This window comes from Delphinus delphis, chromosome 16, assembly GCF_949987515.2.
Source record: "Delphinus delphis chromosome 16, mDelDel1.2, whole genome shotgun sequence".
Classification (NCBI taxonomy): Eukaryota; Metazoa; Chordata; class Mammalia; order Artiodactyla; family Delphinidae; genus Delphinus; species Delphinus delphis.
This window is the reverse complement of record NC_082698.1, coordinates 60041491-60068769: the sequence shown is the minus strand read 5'-3', so window position 1 is coordinate 60068769 and position 27279 is coordinate 60041491. Positions and strand designations below refer to the sequence as shown.

General features: G+C 36.3%; 1 protein-coding gene across 2 annotated transcripts in view; it reads right to left on the bottom strand.

Moving 5' to 3' along the window:
- MICU1 (mitochondrial calcium uptake 1) overlaps nt 1–27279 on the bottom strand; it is a 201326-nt gene that overhangs the window by 67370 nt on the left and 106677 nt on the right. For both annotated transcript variants that reach the window (XM_060034819.1, XM_060034820.2), the window contains exons 7-8: nt 14286–14368; nt 8464–8661 (exon numbers count right to left, since the gene is read on the bottom strand). In XM_060034819.1, coding sequence (XP_059890802.1) covers nt 8464–8661; nt 14286–14368 — 281 coding nt within the window. The remainder of the gene's footprint in view (nt 1–8463; nt 8662–14285; nt 14369–27279) is intronic.

Sequence of the window (27279 nt, the reverse complement as noted above, 5' to 3'; positions counted from 1 at the left end):
ATATACAGATTGCCAATAAACACATGAAAGAATGCTCAACATCATTAATCATTAGAGAAATGCAAATCAAAACTAGCACGAGATATCATCTCACACTGGTCAGAATGGCCATCATCAAAAAATCTACAAACAATAAATGCTGGAGAGGGTGTGAAGAAAAGGGAACACTCTTGCACTGCTGGTGGGAATGTGAATTGGTAAAGCCACTACGGAGAACAGTATGGAGGTTCCTTAAAAAACTAAAAATAGAACTACCATATGATCCAGCAATCCCACTACTGGGCATATACCCTGAGAGACCATAATTCAAAAAGAGTCATGTACCACAATGTTCATTGCAGCTCTATTTACAATAGCTAGGACATGGAAGCAACCTAAGTGTCCATTGACAGGTGAATGGAAAAAGAAGATGTGGCACATATATATAATGGAATATTACTCAGCCATAAAAAGAAACGAAATTGAGTTATTTGTAGAGGTGGATGGACCTAGAGACTGTCATACAGAGTGAAATGTAAGTCAGAAAGAGACAAACAAATACTGTAGGATTTGGATATATATGGAATCTAAAACATATATATGGAATCTAAAAAAAAAAATGGTTCTGAAGAACCTAGGGGCGGGACAGGAATAAAGACGCAGACATAGAGAATGGATTTGAGGACATAGGGAGGGGGAAGGGTAAGCTGGGACGAAGTGAGAGAGTGGCATGGATATATATACACTACCAAATGTAAAACAGATAGCTAGTGGGAAGCAGCTGCATAGCACAGGGAGATCAGCTCAGTGCTTTCTGACTACCTAGAGTGGTGGGATAGGGAGGATGGGAGGGAGACTCAAGAGGGAGGAGGTATGGTGATATATGTATATGTATAGCCGATTCATTTTGTTATAAAGCAGAAACTAACACACCATTGTAAAGCAATTATACTCCAATAAAGATGTAAAAAAAAAGGAGTCTAAAATGTAATATATATTTGTATGTATATATGTATAACTGAATCACTTTTCTGTATACTTGAAAGTAACAGCATTGTAAATTAACTATATTTCAATTAAAAAAAAAAAGAGCAGACTCTAGGGGCAGACTGCCTAGAATCCAATCTCAGCTCCTCCTTTATTATGTGAGAGACCCTGGGCAAGTTACTTAACTTCTTTGTGCCTTAGTTTTCTCATTTGTTAAATGTGGATAATTATAATACCAACTTCACAGTGTTGTGAAGATTACAGGAAATAATGTACATACAGCACTTAGAGTAGTGCTTGGCTTATGGTGAACGCTCAAAAGATGTTGGCTAGTATTTTTATTAGGAATATGTACTCAAATTATTGTTAAAATGCTTGGTACTGCTAGAGGTCTACACCCACAGACTGTTGTGGCTAGAAGAGTAGGCACAGATTATACATTCACAATCATCTTCTTTCATACCACTTTTCATTTTACTGTATCACATTCAACTATATTGTAAATTAAATATTCTGCTGTAAGACTAAAAAAATTTTCACTGTATTCTTAATTCCAAAGCGTTGACCTATGAACTTTTGATATGCTGGTACACAGCTCATTCATAAATTGAGAAGCATTTGTTTTCTACTAAAAAATGGTTGATAAGACTATTTGAATGACAGACTGAGGAAAAATTTCCCTCAGAGAAAGATCTGATTTTCATGATTTATTTATGAGCCCCTTTTTTCTTGTGGCCAGTTTAAAATTAACTTAGAATGTAAATTAGAGATATGTGACGACAGGAAAATCCTGGTGATTGCCAAGTATGATAAAAGGTATGACTAACATATTGACTTTGGAATTGCAACACTATCTGCAAATAAAAAAACAGTATTAATCTCTAAGAGTTTTCTGCACTTTAATGATCAATCTGAAAGGTCAGATTCAGAAGTACTAATTAATGCCTTTTAAAAATCACGCCTAGATCATGTATTTTAAGCAACAAAGTGTCACTCAACTTTTCCCTTCATTGTCCAAAAAATATGAAACAAAAAAGCACTGTTTTGTATAGTTTTTACAGAGTAATTGTCAAGGTTACATTTACAACCTCAAAGGAGCTTTATATCACCACGGACATTCTACCATGTATAGTATTTCCAGTCTGATTCTACCTATAAGCCACAAATGATAGCAAACTTGAGCTACAGGGTGTAAAGGGAATTGCAAGTTAAATGAGTTTGGTTTTGGGTGTTACATACCTTCTTCTAATGAGAAGATATATGTAACTCACCCTGAGAGCTAACTTGGTTTCATCAGGGCAAGACTTTGAACCTACCTGACAATGTGGTACAGAGAGAAGACAGAATTAGCTTTAAAAAGTATTGACATCAAGTCATGGGTGACTGATTTATAAGGAATTATTGAGGGCAATTAAATTTTTATTCTATTATTTTATATATTTCTATTTTTAAAAAAATATTTAATTAATTAATTTATTTAGGCTGTGCCGGGTCTTAGTTGAGGCATGTGGGATCTTCACTGCAGCATTCGGGATCTTTAGTTGTGGCATGTGGAATTCTTAGGTGTGGCATGCAGATTCCTTAGTTGTGGCATGCAAACTCTTAGTTGTGGCATGCATGCGGGATCTAGTTCCCCGACCAGGGATTGAACATGGGCCCCCTGCATTGGGAGCACAGAGTCTTACCCACTGGACCACCAGGGAAGTCCCTATATTTCTATTTTTTAAAGTGATGATTATTTCCTAAAAAGTTCCTTGGTGTCCTAGGCAAAGAAAGACTAGGTTTAAAACAAGGTTATTAAGATAATAATAAAGGTTTTTTTTTAAACCTTTAAACATGTACTTGGCTCCTTAAAGTTATAAATCCCTAAAAGAGACAAGTACTCTTTAATAACCCTTTTAATGACTTTTGGAAAATTCAAGCTGAAAACATCTAAGGATGGAATAAGAAACTATAGATTTATTACTATCCACATTCTGCTTTGTAGAGGCAAAAGTGGAAGAATAAAACTAAAAGAAACCCAATGAACATATCACATATTGTTTCTTAGATTTAATTAAATCAAAGTCAACTCTCATCTTTAAGTTTACATAATAAGTGTCAGTTTCCCAGGGGAAAAAAACCCCAAAACAGGATGCTAAGATAAAAAGAAATCTGCTCTGCCAAGAGTGTTCTAGTTCCAGAAAGTGTTTGGTTTAGTGTTTGGTTGAAAGCATTCTGGTCTCATTTCCCACAATCTTTCAGCCAAGAAAAGAGCTGAAGTTTGTCTTTCAGTATGGCCCTCTGTATCGGGACAAGAAAGATTTAATTCTACTTTAGTACTTTAAAGAGACGAGTACAAAGACATCAGCCTGATGATCTAAAGGGTAGGTGATTCTGGAATTCCTTAATATTGAGTTCCTAAATATTTAAATTAAATTAACCCTCATTTTTTTGCTCTACTCTTATTGGCAGATGGGAATAATTAGCATAGTTCTTTATGTTTCCCTGTTATCTTTCTTTCTGACTGAACAAATCTAGTTAACTTCAATATTTTTTTTCTTGAAGACTGGGAATGTAAGACAGTTACTGTTACCCTTTGAACTATATCTAATTTACCTTCAGATTATTGATACTTATTCCATCTTAAAATGTGATAATCTTGTTGGTTATGCAATAAGCATGCGAGCCCCCAAAACTAATAAAAAACATCATGCTACAGATTGGAATTCCATTAGATGATACTGTTTCAGTTTCCTTGTTGCGTATTCTGGAGTTGGTTTCTTCCTTCTTGTATAAATTAGTTTTTGCTTTTCTTTGACATAATGACAGCTCCTTTTTCTCCTCCCCCCAAATTAAAATTAATCATAATCTTTCAAAGAGTTCTGTATTACCTTTCATTTTTGACTGACATCCTACTTGCTGTAGTCCTCAAGAAATCAATGAATATATTAACTGAAATTAGACTTGGCACCTGTCTCCAAGGAACTCAGCTAAATAGCTCTTGGGAGACTTAGATGGAATTTTTAATAACTTCAAAAGGGATTTTTTAAAAAACTGTGCATTCTTTTTTTGACATTAAGCCATTACGATTTATTAAAATGCATGTATATGTGGCTCTTATATGCATGTGAAAATTTAAGTATTTAATTAAATAGTTCATAATTTTATTCCAAGTCATTATAACTCCTTTTCCCAACAGCCTTAAACACAAAGGTATTTCACTATTGACTTATCTTTTCTTATAAAACTGTGCATTCTTAAGTCACTCTTTCAAACCCATGCTTTTTTTTTTTTTTTTTTGCGATATGCAGGCCTCTCACTGTTGTGGCCTCTCCCGCTGCAGAGCACAGGCTCCAGACGCGCAGGCTCAGCGGCCATGGCTCACGGGCCTAGCCGCCCCGCGGCATGTGGGATCTTCCCGGACCGGGGCACGAACCCGTGTCCCCTGCATCGGCAGGTGGACTCCCAACCACTGCGCCACCAGGGAAGCCCAAACCCATGCTTTTTGAGTTCCCAAATAAAGACATAAGGGTAGAATAAAACAAATATGACCAGAGATAAGAGCATTAGAACACTCTAAAAAAATCTAACAAGTTAATGATTGTTATGAAAAGAAACTAAACGGCTAGTTTAGGTAGTATCTTATCAACAGAAAAGAACAGTGTATTTCTTCTCAGCCACAACATTCAACTTGAAGGGCAAAGGAACTGGAAAAACATGGTGCTGAAGAAGGGAGACTATAAATATTCAAGACTTTTTGTTTGTTTGTTTCTAAATTTCAGAACGTTTTGTTTTTCTTTAGAGCTCTAAATAAGTCAGGTACAGAAACCTCATCTCAGACTAAAAGTAATAACAATCAGATGATGAATAGAAAAGAGTTTAGTCTGAAAGAGTGAGTTGGAATCCTGGTTGTACCATTTAATAGCTCTGCAACTTTTATCTTTTCGAATTTCAGTTTCTACCTCTGTAACACCGGTATAATACCGCCAAACCCAATAGGGTTGGCGAGAACTAAAATAAAGAAGGCATGTAATATCTGTACAATGCCTGGCTCATAGCCCAATAGGGCTGGCGAGAACTAAAATAAAGAAGGCATGTAATATCTGTACAATGCCTGGCTCATAGTAGGCATTTGATAAATTTTCATGGACTTTTTCCCCTTCCCTAACCACTGTGGAAATTAAAATTGACAGATAAATAGTGTTCTCTTCACTCTCAAAGCTATTGTGGTGAGAAAAAGACAGAAATAACCAAATGGAGCTATAAGTCTCCTCGATCTAAAATTCTAAAGTAGATAAGTAAGCAGTGAAATAAAACTGGTAAGAGATAAATAGAAAGAATAATGGAACTATAAAACCCATATGAAAGCTAAGATACTGTTAATCATTCCTATTTTCCTCTTGGCTGTGATGATATTATATTTTATATTCAGTGAGGGGATAAATTACCCAAACTTCGAAAAGTAAAATTAAAAGTGTTTCACAAAAACAAAAACTGTTTCTATTTTCTAGATGTTTTATCAGAAAAATATTTCAAAATGAAAGTAAGGCCTTTCAGTCATTCATCTGAGATGACCTGTTTACGTGTCTATTACATGCCAACTGTCATACTAAAGGGCAGAGGGTATACAAAAGAAGGTGAAAGAATCTGTTAAAGGCATAGTACATGCCAAGTGTTTCAGGCATGCACCACTGTGTTAGTTCACTAGGGATGCCATAATAAAACACTACCAACTGGGTGACAAATAGCAGAAATTTATTTTTTCACAGTCCTGGAGGCTGGAAGTCCAAGAACAAGGTGTAGGCAGTGTCGGCTTCCTCTGAGGCCTCTCTCCTTGGCTTGCAGTTGGCTACCCTCTTGCTGTCTCTTCACATGGTTGTCCCTCTGTGTACGTACACCCCTGGTGTCTGTGTCTCTTTGTGTGTCCAAATTTCCTCTCCTTATAAGGCTACCAGTAAGACTGGATTAGGGCTCACCCTAATAGCCTCATTTTAACTTAATCACATCTTTAAAGGCCCTATCTCCAGACTGGAGGTTGAGATTCAACATAGCAATTCTGGGGGAAGACACAATTCAGCCTATAAGAAACATCATCTCACTTAATCATCACCACGTTGTATAAATGAGGATATAGGCTTTGAGAGAATAAATAACTCATCGAATGTCAGATAGCCAGTAAGTGGTAGAAGGAAAATTTTAACCAAGGTCTCGTTATGAGTACACCAAAGCCTTTGCTCTTTCTGCTATTCACACCTCCTCAAAGAATTACACATCAACTTGGGAAGACATAGTACTGACTGATGAAACTTTAGATATGGGGCTTACTGATAAGGAGGCACTTATTCACTGAACTTGTGCATTATATGGAAAGAAGGGACTCAGGATTAATAAACGTTTATATAATAAATAGAATATTTATTATATTTTAGGCTGGGTTCTTTCACAAAAGAGTCTATTGGTTCCCTTACAGGAGGAATTGCTGATTGTCAAACAGAACAGTGTTGGTATGTCTTGGCCCAAAGCCTACAGAAGATCCAAGTCAATGTCAAATACAAGAGTGTTTTCTAGAATAAGTATCTTAGATATACTCTTTTAGATCTCTTTTCTTCTACATTTGGGTGTAGGTTATGTGCAGGTATACATGTATGAAATCCCTAATCTGCTTTATAACATTCTACATTTATCGTTTAGAGTTTGTTAAAAGTACCATTCTAGCTTGTGCTTTATTCTCTAACTACATTTGATGGATGTATACTATATGTTAAACTGTAATTACGTAATTAATAAGTTAAATAATTTACACTCCTAGATTATGTTATAAGGCTTCCAAAGAAGACCATTACAGGTATGCATACTAAGGCATAGGTCTAGAATCCTGGTACATACCAACTCTTACACAAAAACTGTTGGACTCCTCAAAGCCGGAAGTGAAACTCCCATGTGAAAGATGTCCTCCTTATACTACCAGGAAAGAAACAAAGAGAGGCAACTGTGGATGAGTAACTAAAATATATGGGGGACTAAAGGAAGATAAGAATTATTTTAACAAGATCTGTTTGTACAAATTACTCTCGACTTTGCCTCCCCTTTTCTGGTGATAAGAATGCAAACTTCACAAAGCTAAGTTGCCTCTCTTTGTTCAACTTAGTATATAAACAATTAGGCCTAGCCACTCCTTTGGGTCTTCATTTTCCTATGGGGATTCTCATGTATGTGTAAAAATCTGTATACTTTTCTCTTGTTAATCTGTCTGATGTCAATTTAAGACTCAGGCCCAGGTGGAGACCCTAGGAGGGTAGAGGTAAAGTTTTGTGCCCCCTGCACTATATATATAATAAATATATAGTGCTTACCATGTATTATAAGGGCTACAAGAGCCTCCTGAAGGAGGCTGAATTGTGGAAAACCATTATTTTGAGGTAAGTTCCTTGAATATTAATTATACCATTTCCAAAAAAAACAGTACAAAAGCACATTCCAAAGTTAGATCTGATTTTTAGTATGATTTATTCTTCTGCTTCTCTCCTAAAGAATGAATATTAAACAGTGTTCTTATCAGTAATGGGAATTCAGTTGTGATTTTTCAAACTGTCTCAACTGAGGGAAGTAGGTGGAAGAGGTGGGAGTAGTATATTAGAATCTCCAGGGAAAAAATGGGAGAGCAGATAGAGAAGTAATATTCAGAGTTTAAAAACAAAGCAGTGCTTTTCTCCAATACTTTTATGTGTTTTTAGTCATAGGATTTAATGTTTTGAAATTTCAAGTAACATTAAGGCAGGGCATATGTTAACCAAAAACAGAGGTTGAGGAACACCAGCATAAGGGAATTTTTAATAATCAGAAGAAATCAGAGACTTCATTTTTTTATCTCCAGACTAAAGTGCATATAGAAGGCATTTAATGAACGTTTTGAACTGAACAGACTCAGTAGCCAATTAACCCCCAATTACTTACTTAATTCAACAAGTACACGCATAGAAAAAGGTAATGCTCTTACAGAGTTGTGTCCAGGAACTGAACACCATGATGGTCTAAACTTTAAGTGGAAAAGTAAATCCCCAAACCCAGTATGACACCTTTGTAACTCTGAGCACATATATTTTTATTTCTGACATTTTGTGTTTCCAGCTGTTACTACCTTTGTAAACTTTCAAAGAAAGAGTTCCTTATTATCCCCCTCTCCTTACCCCTTTGGTGCCTTCTACACAATAAACATACATGCTCAGGTTGAGAACTACTCTGACCCCTGAACTTCTTTTTCCTCAAGCTGAGTATCCAAAGACAACTAAGATTTTCAATTTGACTTTTTTGGCTTTCAGTCCCAGAACAAACTTATTGTAAGACATATTATTTCCTACCTGCTGTCCGGCTGTAGATCACTGATAAGGCTCAAACTAATCAGTTCTCATGGTTGGAGGCAGATTGAAAGAATATTTACAGTACAGGCCCCTCCCAACCCAGCAGCTCTACGTGCATACATGATGGACAGTGCCCTGAAGTCCAAGGAATACCTACTTCCAGCTTCAGAACATCGTGCTGAAGTTTACGCTGAAATTCAAGGAAGTTTTTGATTGTCAGCTTCCCCTTGAGATCAGCTCCAAAAAAGTAGGTTGTGAGGGCTGAACACAAGCCAGACTTGAGGGTGTTACCAGTTGTAGAACGATCTCTGTGACGCATTCCCATGCTGGTTTGGGAGCGAATGATGCTCTGAACCTAATGGAGAAGCAAACCCCCATCCAGAAAAACATTACAAGGTGGAAAATATGGAAAAGTAAGAATAGTAACTAACTATCGACTGCTTACTGTTTGCCTACACTGCGCTACAATGCTCTCTTTTAATGCTCACAACAGTCCTATGAGATAAGCCCCATGATTATTCTCATTTTACAGATGAGGAATTTGAGGTACACTGCTAAATAACTTGCTCGAGGTCAAGTAGCTAGCAAATAATTGAACTGGTATTCTAACACACATGCTTGACACCTTTATAACTGGGATGCCTTTTAAAATCTCTCTTTAGAAAAAAGTATGCATTTGTTTTAGGTTCAAAACCTGACACACAACATTAAAATAATCATCAACCTCACAGTAATACCTTCCATATCTCAGGAGACTTTCAAAAATTTCACACTTCTCACTACTGACTCTCCAGTTGTGATGAGAGGCGGTATAGCTATAGGCAAATACTTGATATCACACAGATATTGAGATAACACATTTATTAGAATGATAATGTGAAACATAAAGTTGGTATGAAGTAATTCTCCAAGAGAAGATGGAGAATTAATCTTTGAGAAGTTTTAAATGAGCTTTTGAAAACAAACAACCCAATCCAAAAATGGGCAGAAGACCTAAATAGACATTTCTCCAAAGAAGATATATAGATTGCCAACAAACACATGAAAGGATGCTCAATATCATTAATCATTAGAGAAATGCAAATCTAAACTACAATGAGGTATCATCTCACACCAGTCAGAATGGCCATCATCAAAAAATCTACAAACAATAAATGCTGGAGAGGGTGTGGAGAAAAGGGAACCCGCTTGCACTATTGGTGGGAATGTAAATTGATACAGCCACTATGGAGAACAGTACAGAGGTTCCTTAAAAAACTAAAAATAGAATTACCATACGACCCAGCAATCCCACTACTGGGCATATACCCTGAGAAACCATAATTCAAAACAAGTCATGTACCACAATGTTCATTGCAGCTCTATTTACAATAGCCAGGACATGGAAGCAACCTAAGTGCCCATCGACAGATGAATGGATAAAGAAGATGTGGCACATATATACAATGGAATATTACTCAGCCATAAAAAGAAACGAAATTGAGTTATTTGTAGTGAGGTGGATGGACCTAGAGTCTGTCATACAGAGTGAAGTGTAAGTCAGAAAGAGAAAAACAAATACTGTATGCTAATACATATATATGGAATCTAAAAAAAAAAAATGGTTCTGAAGAACCTAGGGGCGGGACAGGAATAAAGACGCAGACATAGAGAATGGATTTGAGGACACGGGGAGGGGGAAGGGTAAGCTGGGACGAAGTGAGAGAGTGGCATGGACATATATACACTACCAAATGTAAAACAGATAGCTAGTGGGAAGCAGCCACATACCACAGGGAGATCAGCTCAGTGATTTGTGACCACCTAGAGGGGTGGGATAGGGAGGGTAGGAGGGAGATTCAAGAGGGAGGAGATATGGGGATATATGTATATGTAGAGCTGATTCACTTTGTTATAAAGCAGAAACTAACACACCATTGTAAAGCAATTATACTCCAATAAAGATGTTTAAAAAAATACAAAAAAAATAAATGAGCTTTTGAGAAAGAATAATTTGGGGGACTAGCAACCATGGCTTAACTATATAAAATGAGCTTTTTGAGGCAAGTCTATGATTGATATAGCATTTTTTTCACAAGTTCCTGCAATCTTTTCTACCTCTTCACAAGCTAAAATAACAACTATTCAGAATAATTAAAATTGTGATATGTAAGAACAGATAATAAAGGTATATTATATAAATAAATAATATATATAGCCTTGTGGATGATGATTTTTAAATTGCCAAATTAGAAAAGCATAATACTTTACAACTTAAGATTTGTAACAATGGATTTCCATGGTTAAATGTCTTTTATTTGTTTTATTTATTACCTATGACCATAAAAAGACTTATTTAACACAATTTAAAAGTCTCTGGCTCTAAAAGGTAAAAGTAGTATAATGGAAAGACACAAGATGGGGAATCAGGACACACGAGGTCTAATTCTGTTGCTCTGCAGTGAAAGCACAATTTATGCAGTTCATTTAACTTCTTTGGGCCTTAGTTTTCTCATTGGAAAAGTTCACGGTTTTGTCTCTAAGTCTCCTTATAACTCTAGGTTAATATCATAAATGCTTCTGATTATGATTTTTTTCTGGGTTCATGTTTTATCATGTAAATAAGATTTCTTGACATTTGTTTTTCATGCACACGGAGACTTGAAAGATAGGTATACAATGGATTTTAAAATTATTTAAGTTGAAGTTTTTTAGACATTAAATTGAAATACAGGATAATCAGTACAGTGCTGCTTCTATTTGAAGGCAATACACAATTCATTTTCTCTGCCTGGGTATGAGAACTGAAGAATTTTCCAATAGCAGTGAACCAGTATTGAGCATCAACGTCAAGACCTGTCATGATTTAAATTTTGTCTGTGCCATAATATTGCAGCTTATACCCTTCCTATGGTGGAAATGTGTATGTTAGCTTCAAAAGTGTGGTGCTGAAGAGTGTATGTGGAAATTTCATTCCCTTTCTTCTGTCTCACAACTCATACTTTCATACTAAAAAATCATTTCTGTCACAGCCTCGGGTGAATGTAGCCCAAACAGTTATGAGATTTCTTAAAAAATATCTTTTGCTAGGTTAGTTCTGTTTTATGATCTGCTATGAAATGGGTTAAAGAAAAGGATCTGGGGGCTTCCCTGGTGGCACAGTGATTAAGAATCTGCCTGCCAATGCTGGGGACATGGGTTCAAGCCCTGGTCTGGGAAGATCCCACCTGCCGTGGAGCAACTAAGCCCGTGCGCCACAACTACTGAGCCTGCGCTCTAGAGCCTGTGAGCCACAACTACTGAGCCCACATGCCACAACTACTGAAGCCCGTGCGCCTAGAGCCTGTGCTCTGCAACAAGAGAAGCCACCGCAATGAGAAGCCCGTGCACCGCAAATGAAGAGTAGCCTCTGCTCACCACAACTAGAGAAAGCCCATGTGCATCAATGAAGACCCAGTTCAGCCAAAAATAAATAAATAAAATAAATAAATTTATAAAAAAAGAAAAGAAAGGTCAGAGAAAACCTACACTATTTACAGTCGTGTAATGTTTTTTAGTAATTTATGTTTATGCATGATCAAAGTGATTTTTGAAAAAGATGAATAAAAGAGTAATATTAGGTATTAGCTTGCTTCACACCACATTGACTTTGAAGATACACAATGATGAAATGTGTGTGTCCTCATACTGGCTCTGTTTTACTTTTTTTGTAAGCTTGACAAATTTACCGTCAAGAAAATACCTATTTAGCTGGAAATCAAAGTTTGAATGTTTTAAAGCTTAGTGCACTTTCAACTTAAAGAATTATTATATTGCCCAAAAATGTAGAACGTAGAACAATGAAGCAGAGAAACTTCTAATGAGAGCTATTCACTCCTGAACCACCTCATAATTATTTTTGTTTCTCTAAAGAGTTTTTATATCAAAATTCCTTGTGATCAATATTATAAGTTCCATCCGTTTAACAAGGCCAGTTATCAAGGGATCATATTAGATGAAATTAATACTCCCTTCTCTGTCAAGTGAGCAGAATGGTGGAGTGACTGCTCCAAGTCATTCAGCATTTCAACAGCAATGCCAAAAATGTTGGTGAGGATGTGGAGAAAAGGGAATCCTCAGGCACTAGTGGGAATGTAAACTGGCGTAGCCAGTATGGAAAACAGCATGAAGATTCCTCAAAACATTAAGACTAGAACTACCATATGATCCAGCAATTCCACTTCTGAGTATTTATCCAAAGGAAACCAATCACTATGTCGAAGAGATGTCTTCAGCACCCCCCACCACATTCATTGCAGCATTATTCACAATAGCCAGGACATGGAAACAACCTAAGTGTCCACTGGCAGATGAATGGATAAAGAAAATATGATACACACACACACACACACACACACACACACACACTGGAATGTTATTCAGACATAAAAAAGGAAGTAAATCCTGCCATTTGTGATTAACATGGATGAACGTTGAGGGCATTATGCTGGATGAAATAAGTCAGAGAGAGAAAGGCAAATACTATATGATCTCACTTATATGTGGAATCCAAAAAAAGCTGAACTCACAGGCACAGAGAACAGATTGTTGGTTGCCAGAAGCAGGGGATGGAGGGTGGGCAAAATGAGTGAAGGTGGTCTAAACTTCCACTTATAAGATAAATAAGCCTTGGGGATATAAGCATGGAGACTATAGTTAACAAAACTAAATTGTATATTTGAAAGCTGCTAGGAGAGGAGATCTTAAAAGTTCTCATCACAAGAAAAAAAACTACGTGTGGTGATGGATATTAACTAAATTTATTGTGGTAATCATTTCAAAGTATATACATAGGTCAAATTATTATGTCATACACCTAAAACAATGTTATATGTTAACTATATCTCAATAAAAATAAAATAGTTCTGTGTAAAATAAAATTAAAAATACCAAAATAAGTTCTATTTATAATCATTTGAGGCCACCTGGTAACACCAGTGAAGTGCAGAATTATGAAAAGTGAAGGTATTAGACGGACATAGCTTGCAAATTTGAATAAATATCTAGGTATTTTGAAATATTTGTCTCTGTGCATTTCTTTTCTTTGTTTGTTTGTTTATGGGTTTTTTTTTGTTTTTTTGGGGGTTTTTTTTTGCATTACGCGGGCCTCTCACTGTTGTGGCCTCTCCCGTTGCGGAGCACAGGCTCCGGACGCGCAGGCTCAGCAGCCATGGCTCACGGGCCCAGCCGCTCCGCGGCATGTGGGATCTTCCCAGACCGGGGCACGAACCCGTGTCCCCTGCATCGGCAGGCGGACTCTCAACCACTGTGCCACCAGGGAAGCCCGTCTCTGTGCATTTCTTATTTAAAGATACACTATTCCTGATACTTTCTCCCACTTCCTTTTTGCCTCTTTACTCATTGTGAATACAAAAATGTTATCTCCCACATATATATTTTTTTCTGTTTTGAAACCACTTCTACCAAACATAATAATTATACCTGGAGAGACACCATGGCCCTCCAAGAACAGAAGTTTGATGGAAATGTAATCTCTTCCTAGGATTCAGAAGAAACTATATACTTTTATGGCTGGAACCTGCTACAGTAAAAGGCATCGTACCATTTTTCCTTCTCTTACAGAAATCCTTTCAGAACATATGTCATTCATCCTTGTATTCTGGAACTGCCTAGCACAAAGGAGCTATTTAATAAATGTTGATTGGATATATGATTGAATAACCGTAACTTAGCCTCTCAGCATTAGAGTCTAATTTATGTTGGGGAATCAGAGCAATGTTGACCTTAATAATATGCTCAAATAATTCCTTACATTTAGAGTAAAAACAAACAAAAAAACCTCACCTATTAAAAGTGGAGATAATTCTGAAAAATGATACATTTGGTACTTCAAAAATTGGATAGCATCAGAATATACTGACCAAGACCACAGTAACTCCAAGGCACATGAAAATGTGTTAAATATTAATGTATTCAAAGGAAATTTCCAGGAAAACTTGCCTGTTCAAACTCCTCCATGTCTACTTCTCCATCTCCATTCAAGTCAAACATCTTGAAGGCAATTTCAAAATTTCTCTGAGGAGCTGCAAGTTAGGAAGGATGGAAGGACAGGAGGGAGGGAGGAAGAAACAAGAAAAATATTTAGAAGGTATTGACCAAAAATAATCATTCCTTTAAGAAAAAAAGATAGTTAAACATTAAAATGTAATATCAAGTCACAGAATGCCACCATATGTATCTTAATCAACCTTTTAGCAATAGTCCTTAAAACCAAAAGAGAATTTTACCATGGCCAGTAAAGATAGCACTTGTCTATCTTTGTGTTTCAACACTCTCTTTTTAAATACTTCAGCTTTGCTTTCTTAGAAACCATCCTCTTAACTGAATAATATTAACGTTGTTCTGTTACTTAAATATAGTGTTATTTATCTGGGCATGAAAGTCTATTTGGGGTGAGATATACTGCTGCAAAGTAAGAAGCTAAAACTCTAAGTCTTTGTCTTGCCTTTTTAAAACAAGTTAGCTTTCTACTTTGTTTTTTCTAGTCTCTCCACTGTAAGTACAACCAGGAGTTCAGTGGATATCGTTCTGCCAACAGGTTATTATCTACATCGCTCTACTCAATGTCACTATAGCTCTGTGGTAAGGCAGAAAAGCACAATGTCAGCTACCCAGCCCCCTATTTTAACCATGTCAGCTGGGTACACAAATTACTAAGCAAAGTACACTTAAATGTTTAAAAAACAAAATGAAAAGTGCAAAGCTTGAGAAGACAGTATATTTTTTTTCCCTTAAGTGAATGATGAAAGTGTTTCAAGACTTCTTTAATGTTCCTAGGTTAATCAAAATAAAATTAATATATTTGTGCATTAGGATAAAATATAAATAGAACAGCCCTCCTTCCTTACCAATGCTAAACGTTCTACTAAAGAAAATAGCGACTTCCCTGGCAGTCCAGTGGTTAGGACTCGGCACTGTCACTGCAGGGGCCTGGGTTTGATCCCTGGTTGGGGAACTAAGATGCCACAGGCCATGTTGCGTGGCCAAAAAAAAAAAGAAGAAAACTAAGTCGTTTATCTCCTTCCTTTGGTGCTTCAAATTTATATAGCTATAAAGAATAAACCAAAATAAAATTTCCTATATATCCTAATACTACTGAATTAAATTTTCAGTTAATTATCACTTTTAGTAAAAAAAATAGTAACAATTAAAGATTATATGTAGACAAAAGAGTAAAAAAGGGCTTAGTGTATTATGCATTGTTACAGACAGTCCAGATTCCCATCATGCTCATGAATTTGTCAGTATCAACACTTTCTAGGCTTAAATTCCATTCTCAGCTAGCTAGCCAACTAAGTGGGTAAGCTCCTGGTTTTTAGTTGCCTGGGTGAATCATGTGCTTGTCAGTTTCCAATTGCCTGTTTCACTTGATAATGGCTTCCAACAGGTTTGCTCTTCTTAGGCCACCAGTATGATTGCTGAGAAGGATGCAGTGGGGGGGATTAGATTTTCGTATATTTATTGTCACTTCTCAAATTATTCCTACCTGTCTGGATGCTATCGTTTATTGAAGAGTTACTATGTACCAAGCATTGGGCTGAATAATTCTAAGCTGTTATCTGATTTTGTATTCTCAATACTGAAAATTTTATTTCTTTCTTAATTTTTTCAACAGAGTAGGAAATTGGCGCTCAAAGTCACTAAATGACTAGCTCAAAATCACACAGCTAATAGGCAGCAGAACTGGTAAGTGAACATAGGTCAACACTGACTCCAAAGCCCTTCATAATCTTTTCATTATGTTCCACAGCCTCCAATATGAAGACAGTGGTACTTAAAGTAATAAACCAATACTCTTTATTCTGGTATGTTTTGACTTAGAAACAAAACAACCAAACATGACTCACTGGTTACATCAGTCTCTGCAATAGCTCAGAGTTTCAAGTGGTCCATCTAAGGGATTTACCTGATATCAAAGAAACACTGTATGTGAGGAGCTCAGTAGTTTAAGCTTGGTTGCACTCATAGGCATAGACAACATCAGATTCTCTGATAGACTTGTCACATATTTTTTAAAATTCTAAATATGAATTTCTTTAACCAGGAGTGCCTCCCTGTTCTCCCCTATTGTCTCAAACTTGGCCCACTGCACTCACATACATTATTTGCCTAATCCTTACAGATTCTTGAAATTGTAAGAACTGCAGACAATGTGAGGTCACTGAAAGTTTTAAGTGGAGGAGTGCCACAATCACACAGGCATTCAGAAAGAACTTCTCTGGCTACAGTGTGAAGGATGAGTTGGAAAACAAGAAGCAGCCTCAGAAAAGATCATAAAAGCTCTTGTAAATGGTGCAAATGTGAACTGAGGTGATGGCGGTGGTCATGGAGAGAAGGAAACGTATCTGAAATAACTTGAGGCAGAAAGTATATAACTTAATGATTAATTAGCTGTGATGAGTTAAGAGTAAAAAAGGCGGACAGCATGACTGGCTTAGGCTACCAGGTAGCCTGCATATCACTAATCAAGAGATAAAAGGAATGGAAAAGGTTTGAGAAAAATAATGAATTCAGATAGGACCTGCTGAATTCAAGGAGTCCATAGCATATTCAGATGAAAATGTTCAGGAGATAGGTGGAAATATGGGTCTAAAGCTTAGAAGAGAGAGGTTAAAGCTGGGAATCATTAGCATGAATATGTTAGCCGCAAAGACCTGAAATGAAGTTGTCCATGGAGAACTGAAGGTTGAGGAGAAGGGTAAAGAAAGGGTAGAATGAGCTGGAAACCAATACTTAAGGTGATAGGAAAAAGAAAGGAAGCAGTGACAGAGGAGGCGGTATCACAACATCAAGGGAAATGTGGTCCAAATGAATAGAAATAGGGAAAGATCTGCTCAGAAGCAGTCAAAGTGCTGCTACTCCTGAATTAAAGCAGCATTCTCATTCCCTATCTCCACTGATTACGGAGGGGACACAGAGTTCTCAAAATTTTAGCTTTATCATGATCTGTTATTCCTACTGTCCTGTGAGTTCTGTGATGGCATATGCCCACTCATTTATATGACTGAATGAGTTATTATGGCAAATCATACTTATATGTTCTCCTACAACTAAGGTTAAATTCACTTTACCAAACAAAGCACATCCTATACTGCTTGAGGTTTCTTTATCTTATCCTGGCTTACTCCCAGGATACCTGCTTTATGTGGAGCGACTCAGAGTGTTTATTAAAGAATATGTGCTGACACTCTCAGGCTGAGCTCCTGTGCCCTGGTCACTGATACGGCAAGTCAGGGCAGCAGCTGTGCACACTCTCACTTAGGCCTTAGCAGTCTATCAGGCAAGGTCCTTCAAGGAGTAGTTCTCTCAGTCTATTCAATCTTCGTCTGCTGATCACGTCAAGGCACTTAAGTAAAAAACCAGCTTGCTTTAAGTGAAACATGCTACACAGGAATATGCTGCTAGGCAATTTTCTCATACTCTCCTGTCTCCCTTTAAATGTAGGCTTTGGAGTAATTTTTAAATCTAGCTGCTCTGGAAAGCTAAAGGTGTCTTGAGTTTACATTAATTCACAACCTATTTCCATAGAAAGGTATAGAGAGAGGAATTCTTTTGAATTCCAGGCTGCTTGTAGAGTGACAGTGAAGCTCTGCTCTGCCCGCTCCTTGTGTTAATGGCTTAATCTACTTTCTGCGCATCAATTTCTAAAACAATTATACATTGGAACTGATCAAAACAATGGAATTCTATACAAAGTTCATCACTATACATCCTTTACTCATAACTCCATGATAGTCTTTGCTATAAGTAAATGGATATACATTAGATCTGTTCTAGTTAAGAATAAAACATTTTTACATTATTCTATCATTGACAATAATGACAACAGCAATAACAACTCTTGACTTGCTCAAAGCACAGATTTTTCTACGTTGTTTTAGTAATAAGAAAAAAAAAAACGTTTTTCTATGTGTGGTAAGTCAAATAATCAGATAGCAACAACACTACCTGTCTCAAGATTTTCATGACTTTCACTTATTTTTCTTTAATAGAAATGCAAATGACTTGGGCTCTAATTCTGGCTTTTCCACAACATAATGAGTCATTATGCCTTAAATTCTCTTTTGGTAGTACTGACGGAATGAACAACAACAACAAAAATGGACAGGTTATAACATAAACAAGTTTCTTCTTATTATTTTTTTTAAATAAATAAATTTATTTATTTATTTATTTTTGGCTGTGTTGGGTCTTCGTTTCTGTGCGAGGGCTTTCTCTAGTTGCGGCAAGCAGGGGCCACTCTTCATCGCGGTGCGCGGGCCTCTCACTATCGCGGCCTCTCGTTTCGGAGCACAGGCTCCAGACGCGCAGGCTCAGTAGTTGTGGCTCATGGGCCGAGTTACTCTGCGGCATATGGGATCTTCCCAGACCAGGGTTCGAACCCATGTCCCCTGCATTGGCAGGCAGATTCTCAACCACTGCACCATCAGGGAAGCCCAGTTTCTTATTTTCTGTTGGTTTGATTCTCCTACCACAAAATTCCCACCTCTACCATTCCTGTTTTAAAATGATGCCTAGGACAAATGAGGTAATTAATATGCAATATCAGAGAACTCTGAGTTAGAAAAAAAATTCATATAATATGACACACCTCTCTTCAATGATGGACCTGACTACTGAATTTATAAGGATGATCACACAGCCTCTGATTATTTCTGAGAGGGAGGTCACCACTTCTGCGGTGTAACCATTGTTGGCCATATTAATTGAACTTTTTTCCTCATGCAGAGCCCAGATCTAATTCTTTGTAGCTCTTACAAATTGTCCTAATTTAATTTTCTAGAGAAATAAAAAAATATAACCACTTCCTCATATATGCTGGCCCTCTGAATACATAAAAGCATAATGTCATGTCTTTACTAAAGGTTTCTCAGAACTTGTTTCCAGAACTTCAACATCCTAATAGCCCCCTCTGGGGTACCTGAGAGGGCCAATGCCTCCCATAAATGCAGTATTCTAAATATAGTTAATTCTGGAATGACTTATCCTTTCTAATAACAATAGGACTTCTTCTTTGCAGACTAATATATTAACATTTTTCTTATATAAGGGCTTAGTGTCTTGTTTTCTCACATTAGGCTTGGGAAAAGGAGAAGAAAAACCTGCAAGATTAGGTTTCAAAAAAACTGCCCCTCTCTCAGTTCTTCTGAATTCTTCAAGGTATGATGCCTAGGTGCAGCCTGGAAGAATCTTTCTGCCCTTTTTACACAGAGTGGAGAAAAAAAGTTCCTATGGTATGATGCATTGTAGTTGTACTACAGCATTTCCTTGGGATGATTTAGCTTCCAAAGAAGGGTGCTACATTAAATGAAAATGTCCTAAGAATTTTTTTAAAACATACTTAAGCAACAGCAGATCAATTTTCTTTTCAATGACCTAATTGCCTTCTATGTCTGATTTGACTTCTGTTAATAAAGTAACTATTTTACAGTTACTTTGATAATCTATTAGTCTCTTCAGCATTTTCTAATATTAGGTTTCATGATAAGAGCCAGTCTAACATTATACCTAGTAAAAGGACTGCAGATATTTGAAAAACAGAAGACTTACAGAATGATAAAAGATAAGGACAAAGTCAAGGAATATTTCCTTTTATAAAGCTATGTATCTTATTTAATTTTTATACACAGTTAACTTTGTAAAAAGGTGTATTTATGTGAAGCAAGGCATAGCATGAACAATATCAGTGGCTCAAAAATTTAACAATTACACTTTCTGCATCAACTCAGAAGTCCCATAGTCAGGCTTGCCCTCATCATTGTCTTGTAGAATTATCTACTGACCAAAATATCCACTATTAATCATGTCATCTGAAGTCAATGGTGATGATGAGAATAACTATGGCATTTTGCTCTGAAATCAGGCAAATGATTATTCTTGAAATGCAAGATCTGAAATGACAAATAAAAAAAAATCCACATCTACTATAATTGGTTATAGAAGACACTGTGTTATGATATACAGTTAAACCAAGGTTTTTGCTGTTGGTTGTGCTAGAATTACAATTTAAAACACTGTAGGGACTTCCCTGGTGGTCCAGTGGCTAAGACTCCATGCTCCCAATGCAGGGGGCCGGGGTTCGATCCCTGGTTGGGGAACTAGATCCCACGTGCTGCAACCAAGAGTTCGCATGCCACAACTAAAGATTCTGTATGCTGCAACTAAAAGATCCCACGTGCCACAACGAAGATCCCGTGTACTGCAACTAAGACCTGGCACAGCCAAATAAATAAATAAATATTTTTTAAAAAACACGGTAATAACTTTTTGACTATACTAACAAATTTTAATTAATAACCATTTAGTGATTGAATATGCTCAAACATGGGTAAGTTATTTAGACTGTTTCCTGAATATGTTTTCTGTGGCTGTGCAGCCGTATGCTCCCATTAAATTGAAATACAGGGGGCCCAAACTATATAAAATAGTAAACATTCTACCACTTAAAATATCTAGTTTTTCCCATGATGTGCAATTTGAAATGATAAAATGATATGACATTTTTATTGCTAACTTTTGGAATATAATATCCAGAAATTTTCCTTAGTGGGGAAAAAAGAAAGACAATAAAGTGATCTGAAATAGCTGAAGTTCATGGTGTGTAAATGTAACAATCTAGCTTTTCTTCTTGGGCTTGCTCTTTTAAGACAGGAAAAAAAAAACCCTCCCCTAGTGAAATGACAAACGCCATGGATAAAGAAAAAGAGACCCCAACTATACAGGAAGAAAAAAAAAGTTATCATAAACAAGAAAATATTGGGTTGTATCATAATTCTCAACAACATGAACACCACAGAGCAAGTTCTATAGAATCTTGAGGGAAAACAAATTTTATTTATTCATTTATTTATTTATAAAATTTATTTATTTGGCTGCACCAGATCTTAGTTGCAGCACATGGGATCTTTATTTGTGGCACCAGGGAAGTCCTGGGAAAACAATTTTCATTTAAGAATTACATACAAGTCAACTCATCATTTACCTATATTAGCAACAGAAGACTGTCTCAGACAGGCAAGGACTTTGAAACTATATAATCCACAGATTCTTCCTAACAAAATTCCACAAAAAACAGTAACAAAAGTCTTAAGCAAGGATTGGTAAACTATGATCTGCTGGCTAGCCATTTGATTATGTATTGTCCATGGCTGCTTTTGAGGTACAAGGGCAGAAATGAGTAGCTGTGACAGAGACCTTATGGCCAGCAAGCCTAAAATAATTATCTTGTCCTTTAAGAAAAAGTTTGCCAACCCCTGGTTGAGGAAATTCTTCAGCCAGCAATGACAAAAAAATCAATCAAAATAAAGAAATAAAGACGGGGAAGGTGAGATCAATTCAGAAATGAGCAGTAAATTAAGTGAGCAATAAAATCAGTAGAACAGAGTTAAGCTTAAATAATGATTATTGATAAAATAATCATGGCATGTCGACTTATTAAATGTTTATTATGTATCAGGCACTTTATATGAATTATTTAATCCTCCCAACCACTCTGTGACATTGTACTATTATACCCATCCCCTGTTAAAAAAGAGGAAACTGGGACTCCCCTGGAGGTCCAGTGGGTAAGACTCCACGCTCTCAGTGCAGGGGACCTGGGTTTGAACCCTGGTCAGGGAACTAGATCCTGCATGCATGCTGCAACTAAGAAGTCTGCATGCCGCAACTAAAGATCCCACCTGCCGCAACTAAGCCTAAATAAATATTTTTTTTAAAAAATAGAGACTATTCTTAAAAAAAAAAGAGGAAACTAAGGTATTGGGTGTCCAGAGTCAAAGAGCCAGTCTACTAGAGTATGCACCACTCTTAGCCATTATATGAGAATGGCTATAGAATAATGAAGTGTAAGATTATTAAAAATGTAAAAACTGTGTGGAGAGAAGAAAGTGAAAGGAAGATAAACTTCTTGACTTCCAATAGAAGACATCAAAACACATAGATGATTCTGTCCTACATAAAAAAGCTACATACTGGGACTTCCCCGGTGGTCCAGTGGGTAAGACTCCATGCTCCCAATGCAGGGGGCCCGGAACTATCAGAGAACTGGTGGGGGAACTAGATCCCACATGCCACAACTAAAAGATCCTGCATGCCAAAACTAAAAGATCCTGCATGCCGCAACGAAGATCTTGCATGCGGTAAACAAGACCCAGTGCAGCTAAAAAAAAAGAAAAAAAAAAGCCACGTCTCCCCGCAACCCCCACAGATACATATACAATACACATTTAAATTAACTCAGATTACCACGAATAGGAGAGCATTAAAATTACTTGGGAGAAAAACCCAATGAATAAAGCAAAAGCTTAACAGAAAAAAAAAATGGAAAGAAAGCACAGAAAACAAGACATAAGGTGACAGATGTAAGAACAAATAAATCACAACAAAGTTAAATGAACTAAACTCCTCTATTAGAACACATGCTCTCAGACTGGGTCTGTTATTTATAAGAAATATACTGAAAACAAAATAATATAGAAAGATAAAAAATAAGAGGAAATACAAGAAAACGAAACAGTAAGAAAGCAGAGGTGGTAATATTAATGAGACAGAAATGAACTAAGAGCAGAAGGATTAAGAACAAACACCATTTTTATATTACTCATAACTACCATCCATAATGAAAATCTATTATATATTTTTATGTACAGGACAACATCACAGCAAAATATATAACAAAATATTAGTTAGATGTAAAGAATAAATTACAAAAATTACTGTAATATCTAAGCCTTTGACATATTTTGTAGAAAACTTAATGAGGTTATGGACACTTTATATAATACAAACCACAAGTTCAATTTAACAGATATATATATTGAACACTGCTTTCTGGTAAACAGAGACTGCATATATTTTTTAAATCTTCAAGGGAAATTTAGAAAGACATTAGATATTAGTCGACATACACACACACAACAAACACAAGTAAAAGAAGAAATTGCAAATGTAGAATTTTTACAACTATAATGCAATAAAACTAGGTCACAGGAATAAAGCCACTTTGATCATCAGGCTAGATGCTGAAAAAGCATTTTGACAAAATTTTAGGTCTTCCTAATCTTTCTTTTCCTGAGAAATAGAGGGAGGAGGAACTTATTCAATATGGAAAAGAATATTTATCTGACACCAAGATTCACAATATACTTAACTGAAAAATGCCAAGGACATTTATTTTAATATAATAAACAAAGTGGGGATGCTCACTATTACGGATATTATTTTGAAAGTTCTAGCCAAAGCAAATATATAATGAGATGAAATAAGGCACACGTTAGAAAAAACAATTATCATTATTTGAAGATTATATAAATATAAATGTCTTCCTAAAAACTCCAAGAAAATGAACGAAAAACTTTCAGAACTACTAATAACAGTAATATGAAGTTATAAGATAAATATATAATAGATATATTTATATCTGGGATAGGTGGAGTATATAAATATGACTGGAAAGTCCTGTTTCTAAGCCTCTTGGGGGTTGTGGGGGGAGAACTCATGAAACCAATGATTGGTTGGAACAATTCTGGAAGTTGAAGAATGTTGACTTCTTTTGATTTTACCTGCTTTTAGTTATTGACTAAATGGTGTGTGTATAGGGAGGGGCAAATAATGGGAAGAGAAGAGAACGACTTTTAGGGGGATAATACTCATTTACACATAGAACTTAACATGTATTTTTTTCCTTGTGGTTTTACTGAGATATAATTGGCATTCAGCACTGTACAAGTTGAAAGCATTATAGCATAATGATCTGACTTACATATATCATGAAATGATTACCACAAAAGTTTAGTGAATATCCATCATCTCATATAGATATAAAATAAAGAAAAAGAAAAAATATTTTTTCCGGGCTTCCCTGTTGGCGCAGTGGTTGAGAGTCCGCCTGTTGATGCAGGGGACACGGGTTCGTGCCCCGGTCCGGGAAGATCCCACATGCCGCGGAGCGGCTGGGCCCGTGAGCCGTGGCCGCTGAGCCTGCGCGTCCGGAGCCTGTGCTCCGCAACGGGAGAGGCCACAACAGTGAGAGGCCCGCGTACCGCAAAATAAATAAATAAATAAATAATTTTTTTCCTTGTGATGAGAACTCTTAGGATTTACTCTTAGCAATTTTCATAAAAAACATATAGCCGTGTTAATTATATTAATCATGTTGAATATCACATCCCTAGTACTTATCTTATAACTGGAAGTTTGTACCTTTTGACTACCTTCATCCAATTCCCCCTCCTGCCACACCCAGCCTCTTGTAACCACAGATCTGACCTATTTCATGTGGTCTTTCTGAGTTCATTTGTTTGTTTGGGATTCTTGTTTGTTTGTTTGTTTTTGAAGTATAATTGACTTACAACACTATGTTAGCTCCTGTTACACAACACAGTAATTCAATATTTCTGTACATTACAAAATGATCATCATAATAAGTCTAGTTACCATCCATCACCATACAAAGATATTACAATATTACTGACTATATTCCCCATGGTGTACATTTTATTCTCATGACTCATTTATTTTATAACTGGAAGTGTGTACCTTTTAATCTCCCTCACCTATTTCACTCAACCCACAACCCCTCCCCTCTGGCAACCACCTGATGTTCTCTGTATCTATGACTCTGTTTCTGTTTTGCTATGTTTATTTATTTTGTTTTTTATGTTTATTTATTTTTATGTTTATTTATTTTGTTTTCCTTGAGAGGGATGGTGGTGGCGAGAGCACATAGGATCTTGAAGGCCACTGTAATGACTTTGGCTTTTACTTCGAGATTAAAATCCAAGAGAGAATGGAAGCCTTGGGGGATTTTGAGCAGAGGGATGATGTGATTTTATGGCGGGATTCTGGATTATTTCAAAGTAGAGCTGACAGAATTTGGGGACAGATGAAATGCAAATATTCAGGCTATTTTAAAAAACACACACGTACTCGACACACACACACACTTTTTCTTTTCCCAAAATGGAATCGCGCAATATGTATGTTCTGACTCATCAGTATATTGTGAACAGTTTTCTATGCTAATAAATCTCTGCATTACATATATGAAGTGCTGTATTAAATTTCATTGCATAGATTTTATTGTAATTTGTTCAGCCAGCTGTTTGATATTTGAGTTCTTCCCAATTTATTTTTTGACCATCAATATCATTATACATGTGATCATTTTATTAGTCTAAACTTGTAGAATTGCAATTCCTGGGCCAAAGTGTAAGCACTTAATGAAAGTGTTTGGGAAACACTGCCAAGATTCTAAAAAAGCATGTTAATATTTTATACTTTCACCAACAGTATACTGTCAATTAAATTTAAGTGTCATGCCAATAGTTAATTCTGATGCACAAAGAGCTTTGGGTACACTATGGATTTGGTAGTCAAATGAGAGGAGGAACAACTAATCGCCCCTTCAAAAGAGGTAAACAATACTAATCTTTATCCTAGTTTCTTGGAGTCCTTTAGACCTTTGAGAGTGATCTCAGTTTAGGAAAGACTTCATCACCCCATGTAGTTTTGAGGACTAAGCCCAAGTCTAAGCTAGTTTAACTGTAGGGTAGACCAGGTGGTAAAGCTGCCTGAGGTGCAAGGTAGAGCCACGATGCCTACACTTTGTATAGTTCCTAGACAAACCCATAACCTTTGATTTACAGGTCTATAGTCAGCCACAGGGTAGCCAGGACCCCATGAATATGGGGTAGGAGGAAGGGAATTAAGTTGCTATTCCTAGCAGCACTAATTGGAAGGATTTGGTTGGAAGACCCATGTTTCGACTTTAACAGATTTTGACCATAAGGAAAAAACACTGAGAAATTTAACATATATTCTTAGAACAGACTTAAAATTCATATTGACTTAGTCTTGCTTTTATTTGAAAATCCTAAGACAATGAAAGAAACCACAAAAGACGTTACTATGAGCTTACCACCAGCAATAGCTACAGAGAGAGCTCTTTATTCTTTATTGTGTCTCAGTGTGATTTATTTATTTAATGTCAACTGGCAAGGTTTTCTAAATAATATGAAACGCTACCTGTCAAAAACCTGAGTTTAAAAACTTCATAAGATTGTGAAATGTTTCTGAATTCCTTCAACAAGGTTTTAGCTGTATAGACACTTATTCCTTCGAACTACTGCTCTTCTTCCATTTACATCTTTTCTAGAAAATACATTTCAGCCCTGATTCTAAAATATTTTATATCTATATATAAAATTTATATGCTTATATATCTATCTATCTATATATCTCTAAACAAAATTTTACACCTGAAGAAAAGAAATAGCTAATGTTCATAGTTCACAGTACATAACCTGTCTTTGAGTTATACCTCAGCCTTACTTACTGGATGACCTTCAGAGAGCTGCCAGAAACAGTCCTTCATTTAAATTGCTCTTCCTTAACACTGTTATTTGACAGTTGTGCTACAGGAAGAGTATTCAATGTCAGAGATGTCAAAAAGCTTTGATTCCCCAAGAGTTCCTGGGAGATAAATTCTAAAAGGCATGCCAGTGTTTTAGCCTTGTATTAAGGTCACGTTCTTTCGAAATATATTTTCTTCAAATGCATGCTACTATTTTTATGCCCAAGTTACATATGCCTGTGTGATAGATTCCCCACCCCTATCTTCAGAGATCTAAAAAAAAAAAATCATCTGCTTGACATTCATTTCATTCTATGTGGTTTCATTCCATTCCATGTGCTTAATAACAGCCACACTTATGCCAAGATACAACTTAATGAATACATGCTTACAATTAGCTGCTTTAAAAAAGAGATTGGAAAAAAAAAAAAAAAAGAGATTGGATATTTGATACTTAATTTATGCTCATTTTGAAGGACCCTCTTTACATGTGACTTAGTTTGGTGTTCACCCAAAAAACTATTTTACTTTTCAGTTTAGTGTCCAAATAGAAAAAAATTTTCTATTCTAATTAATTTTCTA